Source organism: Parasteatoda tepidariorum, chromosome 10, assembly GCF_043381705.1.
Source record: "Parasteatoda tepidariorum isolate YZ-2023 chromosome 10, CAS_Ptep_4.0, whole genome shotgun sequence".
Classification (NCBI taxonomy): Eukaryota; Metazoa; Arthropoda; class Arachnida; order Araneae; family Theridiidae; genus Parasteatoda; species Parasteatoda tepidariorum.
This window is the reverse complement of record NC_092213.1, coordinates 81,876,374-81,883,744: the sequence shown is the minus strand read 5'-3', so window position 1 is coordinate 81,883,744 and position 7,371 is coordinate 81,876,374. Positions and strand designations below refer to the sequence as shown.

Here is a 7,371-nt window from a genome sequence, read left to right as displayed (position 1 = left end):
TTTAAACTGTGCCTTCGCAAAGTGCTCGACTTCGCGCGCAGGTCGTCGGGCTACCGAAGCGGGGGTGCCATCCCCTCCGCAGAGGATGTCTTCGGATCATCCTCCGGGATGTTTCCCAGACCGTCGCCAATAGCCCATTGTGCAGCTCTAGTGCGCCTAAATTAACAACAACCAACCGAAGACATGCCATCGCAATTTTGATTCTCTGAAGAGGGGATGACTCCCCTGCTTTGGCAGCCCGACGACCTGTGTGAGAAGTCGAGCACTTGACGGCAGAAAAAGTTTAACGAGGACCCATACCGCGCACCCTCGGTCCCTACGCAGGCTGATCCAAGTGCTCACCCACCCGCACACTGACGGCAGCCAGTGATGCTTGACTTCGGTGTTCTACTGGGAACCGTGTCTTAACGATCAGTTCATTGCGGGACTAGAGAAAAATGGATATTGATAGAAATTTATTGCTTGCTAACCTTCTGCTTAGAAAACCGGATTTATTACTTTATAAACATATTATTTCACACGACACTAGTTTCAGAATAAAGAAATCTTGTATAACATGTTTCCTTATCCCTTGTATTTCACTAACTGTGCGAACAATTGTATATCAGAAGCTATTTTTTTTCATAAAATTCTTTCACGCGACACAGAATATAGAAATCTTGTACAACATGTTTCCTTATCCCTTGTATTTCAGAAACTGTTCGAACAGTTGTATTTGAGAAGCAATCAGTGCGACCAGGATTTCAGCAGCACCAGAATGTACCCCAACACTCACCGCCTATGCAAAATCATGTCCCGCAATTCAAGCCTTCCAGCCAGCACAAAACAGTCCATTTTCAAGAGCCTGTAACGAACAACAACCTGCCTGGATTGAAGAGACCAGCAGCATTTCTGCCTATGAAAACTGGAGGTGACCCGATGACGAGGGTCAAGCCAGTCCATCCATCATTTCTCACGAACGGTCCGAGAAAGGGTTTCAATCCATCAGGTATTAGCATATTGCTTTGGCTTATGTAACTTCATACTTTTTAAAACGTTGTAAAAACTAAGAGTATGCCACCCTTATTGTTCAAAATAAACAAATAACATTTAGAAGCCGTTTATAAATGATGTCACATTTTTTACCATATTTGGTGACTAAGCCCCCTGTTCGCTGCGGCTCACCAGCCCCGATGCCTTCGGAACAATTGCTGTTTCTTGACAGGAAACAGTATTTCAACTAAAGTTAAATTTATTCACTTAACATATGTAACAGGAAAAGTATGAAACGCCGGAATTCTATACAATGCCTAGGCATTGTATGTAATGCCGGATGTTTTTAGGCTAGGTATGAAATATGAGAAGTATTACACACTTTCCCTAAGCATTATATATAATACCTAGCCATTCTGTAGAATGACAAGTGCTATTTAGGCAAAGTATGAAAAAATCGCCCTGATGAGGTCATTATCTAAATCAGCGGTTCTTAACCTATGGGTCGCGACCCAAAATTGGGTCGCAAAGCATATTTCTTGGGTCGCGCTGAGTCGAACCAAAAAAGTTAGTAATACACCAAATAATAAGTAATACCAACACCTCCTAGAAGAAGTCATTGTGGCTTACTCAGCCTAGGCTTAATGTGGTACCTGGGTAACTCTATACCCTTAATCCTCGTTCATAATAATTAAAAAAGGCACATGACTCAAAATTAGTTTAGCATATCAAGGTGCAAAATTAATATAAGAATAAAAGATACTTAGTAGTTAATGTTTAAAATAAAAAAGTAAAAAAGAATTAACATAAGGGCCCTCTCTAAGAGGTAGAAAAATAGTTCCACAGAAGTGGCGCTGTTTAAGTCAAGGAATAAGTTAAAATGTCAATTATTTTCAAAAAGTTATAAATATATTTTAATTTGGTCAATAAAAATTATTAAAAACACTTGATTATTAATTAAATTTTCCTTGGATCGAAAAGTACTTTTGTTTATCTTTATTATTAAAAAAATAAATAAAAAATTTGTAAGTTAAAAAAAATCATCATCGTAGGATTGAAGATTTTTTAAAAATACGATCTGAAATAAAAGCAATGAAAAAATTTTGACTTTTTTTTGGGTCGCGACATGAACATATTTCTCTAATTTGGGTCGCGGCTTAAAAAGGTTAAGAACCACTGATCTAAATGATGTGCATTTCTCAAAAACAAAGATGTGATTCTGAAAAAATAATGGGTGTGACATTTAAAAAAAACTGATTCAAAATGCGTAAAGAAAAATGAAAGTTGTACAAAACATAATTTATGCCTTTCTTATTAAGGGAAAAAAATTTTCATGTAAAAAAGTAAGAAATTAACCTACTTGTTGCAACATGGCAGGCTTGAATGACATTTTGAATTACATTTCACTACATTACGAAACGAATCGTAAATGCATTTTATACTTTGCCGATTTCTCATTTGGCATTTTACAGAATGCCTAGGAAATGTGTGAAATATAAATCGTTTCATACATTGCCTGCTAGTTTTAGGCATTATATACAATGCCTAGGCCGGATTTCAAACTTTGCCGGTAACATATATACTAAAAGGAATTCTGTTTGCTTGTGCCTCCACTTCCCACGTCCAACTGTTATTTATTATCTGTTAGTATTTAGAACTAATGGTGAGCAGAAGTAATTTTTCTAAGTAAATATTTTTTGAAATAACATTTAAATCGTTGTTACGTTATAGTGTTCTAACAAATTTGATACCGTAATTTAATATTTTCGCTTACTAAACGGGCGGTTATATTAAATTTTATTTTTGCTTGCATCTCATTGTGCATGAAACTGATCGTTAATTTTTAAATCATTTAACCTTTAACTGTAATTTATAACGGTATATCAATGTTATTTGTGCAAAAATAATAACTGTAAAACGTTTGTTAAGATTAGACCACCTTTCTAAATAACTTTATCTTAAAATGTAGCACAGATATGCATTATATAATATCAAAGTCAGATTTATTATAAAAATAACTCTGCCTACAAAGCAATCGTTTTGATTGGATAGTGAGACAAACGGGGACTAATTATGTATTTACTTGATTATGTAAAATCTTGATAACGTAAAAACTTCATGAAAAAACGTGGACAAATTCGGCATGTTCTATTCCAAACTTCCATTCCCAAGACTCAGTAGACATGAATGAGGAAACCAAAAGTATTTGAATAGGAAACGGTAAGTTGCCAATAAAAAAAAATGGAAAACAAATAAAAGTGAGGAAAAAAAACTACGAAAATTGCAGTGGCTGAGAGAGCACAAATTAGGGCAGGCTGCATTTCCACGTGCTATGTAGAGTTAGTAAAACACTAATAGCTCGTGTCGTAAAACAATAAAATTGGCATTTTTTATTCCCTTGTTAATGATCATGACGTTTCTACTTAAATTATCTTTTGTTTTCCTCACATCTGACGAGTCTTGAGAATAGGCGCCTATTTTTTAGTGCTCCTAACATGCCAACTTTTGCCACCTTAAAATTACTTTTTTTAAGCAAATGAAATTTTTATATTATCAAGTATGTTTTTCTGCTTCTCTATACCGGGATTATTTATTAAATAAAAAAAGGATCCGTCGAGTTTAAATTTTAAATGTTCTGCGGAATTCAGAGATATGAATTTTTTCTCTCCATGTGACGTAACAACCTTGTTTCATTGCTGTCATTACATGGAGATACAGATTTCAGTGGTTACCATCAATATAAATTTAGTTGTTGATAAATTGTTTATTTGCAATATATTTCTTTACCTATAGTTTAACGGTTTTTACCCGTAATATTTATTTGTCATCCTATCTCAGTATTGTTTCCTGCAATTATTGATTTGATTATTAATCCAAATTATAGGCTTAAAACTAGAAACAACGTTCCTTTACTATAAAATAATTTTATGCTGTTACTTATTAAACGACACTATTATCATCGTTTTCCAATTATTGTGCAGAAAATAACATGTATTCATTTTTGTAAAATTGCTTTCAATCAATGTATTAAACTAATGAATTCAAAACTGTAAAACATTATTAGTAATGAACTCTTGGTGAAATCGCTTTAAATTTCAATATTTTTCGCATTATTAACTTAATTACATCCTTACTTTAACTTAACTTATCGCGTTTTTATAACAAATAAAAAATTAAAAGGACATTTTAAAAACAAAGATGTAAATACAATGATTACGTTTAAATTTCTCTTTTCAAAAGAATCAGGTGTTTAGAAAATTGGAAAACTTCGCCGAAGATGATGAATTGCGCAGTTTAAGTTCAATCTTTGTTGACTATCGTTAGCGTCATCCTCATCTAAATTATTACTTAATACTTTTTTTTTTTTNTTTTTTTTTTTTTTTTTTTTTTTTTTGATTTAGAATATTTTATTTGTTTGTTTTTACAGCTGTTGACTTATACATGCGGGCGTATAAGAAATTTTCTATCTCGTAATAAAAAAAGGAGTCGACGTTTACAGCGTGCTAAAAAAAAAAAACTAATGACTCAGATTAACTTTTGATCTAATGATCGGATCTTCACGTTTCAGAACTCAATCTTAATGGTTCGAAGGGGTGACTTCAAATATGCTAATTAATTACTGCATGTGATATTTTAAGTTACGAAATCGCACACAAAAACGTACTTTCTCTGAACAAACATACATTTGTTCAACGGATTCTGATTTCCGACCCCTAAATATAAGGGTAACCACAGTCTGGGAAATACGGTCCCCATATTTTGATCAGGAGAGAAATTTTGCATATTTCACCATATCAGAAGAATTTTTTTAAGCGAATTAAAAAAAATTTGCACGTAACTATAAAATTCGTTTATCCAAAGATAATTCCATGCAAAAACTGGATTTTAATACATATTTATTAATTTTATTGTTTTATAATAATTGCTGGGAGAAGGGCAGAATGGGAAAAGCTTCTGAGGAAGGCCCAGGCCCACAAAGGGCTGTCGTGCCAATGCTGATGATGATTGTTTTATAATAGTTGAAAAACGTAACGTGACTTTAAAGTAATTTTACAAGGCAAAATACGAAATTAGAGAGAAATAGTTCGAATTGTTCTAGAGGAAATCAAATTTTAAATATCCGACTTTTTAAACATTCGAATTCTCTAGAACTATTCAACCAATTTTGCTCAAATTTTGCATTCTGCATGTAAAATTACATACTTTAAAAATGACGTAAAAAATTGTATATCTTACATTTCAAAATTTCTTCAACTGTTATTAAATTAAATAATAAAAAATAATAAATACTTGGTAAAATTTATTTTTTGCAAGGAATTGTCTTTGAATAAATGAATTTTGTAATTGTGTGCAAAAATTTTTCAAATCTCTTTTAAAGGTCTCGAGAAGTGGCGAAAAAGGAAAAAGTAAAATTAAAATTAAGGAGTTCAAACTTAGGGTCGCTCTCCTGATCAAACTATGGGGACCATATTTCCCAGATTGCGACTATTTTGGGGGTCAGAAATCCGGAAAAAAAGTTATCCTTATTTAGAGAAATTTCGTTTTTGTATCCATTTCGTAACTTAAAATATAGTATCGACTAATTAATTATCATATTTGACGTTGTACCCTCTAACCATTAAGATTGAGTCGTAAAACGTGAAGATCCAACCATTAGACCAAACGTTATTCAGGATGATACGTTTCTTTTTTGGTGTACTGTACACGTGATACATGGTACTTATTAATTTTGATGTATTTTATAAATAAGCAGAAGGTAATTGCTGGTAATCACGGGGGGGGGGACGAGTTAGCATAAAAATAAAATTTATATGCTAATTAACTTTTCTTTTATTACAGGTGTTACAGATTTTTGAAAGTCACGGAATTTGAAAAGAAGTACATTATGCGAACTAGTCAAAACGATAATTGATGTCTCTTTCGGGAAAAGAATTGTTGAAAAAGTTTAATTTATTCATCAATTGCTTTCATCATCATCATCACATTGTCATCAGTTAAAATATTAAAATCATTGTTATGAGAATTAACTCTGTAATGATGATTTTACTTTTTGTTATTGTTGGTTTTCTAAAATTAATACAAATTAGTACTGTTATACTTACGAGGACATTTTTATAAAATTATTTTTAGTTTGTGCCGACGAACCAAGTTATGTTGCAACTTTTTAATTAAATTTCAGAGTCTATAACTTTCAAATTTACCGCAAAAGTATTTTTTAACGCTTTTATTTTTATTTTGTTAAAAATTCGATTTGTAACAACGTATTTCATTCAACGAATCGAAAGATAAAAATTGTAAATTACAAAATACATATGATTTTGCTACGTCTCGGAAAAATAAAATTTTTAGTTTGTTAAAAGTTTATAGAATTTTGTACAAATATTGCAATTTTCATCAAAAATTTAAATGTTGAATATTTTTGATTGTGCAAAATAATTGATGTGCAATTATGTTTGAATTATTGAAAATATAATCGCTTCAATACAATATATGTTTATTAGTATTATAATGTAACTACACGGGTTGGTGTTATAATTATATGAATCAGAATACATCTATACATTTTATTTTATTATTTAATAAAAAGAGTTTATTTAAGGATTTTTACTTACAGAATTTATGTAAATATTCGACAGGAAAATACGACTACATGATGTGGCGTATAAACACTGTTTAGACAAAGTACCATCATTAAAACTTATCATTTTTTTCTTAGTTATTTAAATGTTCTAAAAATGATCTAGATGCATAGAAAATTGGCAAAATATTGTATTTTGAGCAATTTAAGACTTTATGCCAATGAAATCTGCTATATTTTGGTGTAAATATTTCATCCAATGGTTTGTTGAAATTTATTTTGTCATATATCTGAAAATAAAAACTGATTAAATGTTATATTTCATAATTTCATTATTTTTACTGCCCAAAAAAATCACTAACTTTAACATTTTTTGTGTGTCTCTAAAATACCATTACCCACCTCTAAATTCATAATTATATTCATCTGTGTGTGTCCAGCGATAGATAAAAAATAATCAATGGTGATGTCTAGAAAAAGTTTATTTAGTAGATAAATTCTAAGCCTGTAATAAAAACATCATGTTGTATTATTTTTTAATATGCTCTTCTACTTGGGCAAGGGTTAAAATTCTTTTCAAGTTTTTGATATTAGAATCAAGATGAATTCGCATTCTGTAGTATAAATTTTACTTTTCTACTTAATTCTACTGCGCTTAAAGTACAATTATAAAGCTCATGTAAGAAGTTCGTTTTATACAAAATACATTTGTTAAGGATTATTTATTATTCTATTGAATAAAAATCAAAAAGTGCTTGAATATAATAATCATTTTAACTTATTTTTCGGATTCCAGTTACTGCTGCCCGATAACTAAACTT

General features: G+C 31.1%; 1 protein-coding gene across 1 annotated transcript in view; it reads left to right on the top strand.

The window, feature by feature from the left end:
• LOC107454301 (uncharacterized) overlaps positions 1 to 6,867 on the top strand; it is a gene marked incomplete in the record, with an annotated part of 41,663 nt that extends 34,796 nt beyond the window's left edge. The window contains 2 exon segments of the mRNA XM_043053035.2: positions 695 to 988; positions 5,812 to 6,867. Coding sequence (XP_042908969.2) covers positions 695 to 988; positions 5,812 to 5,828 — 311 coding nt within the window.
• Positions 6,868 to 7,371: the final 504 nt, after the last annotated feature.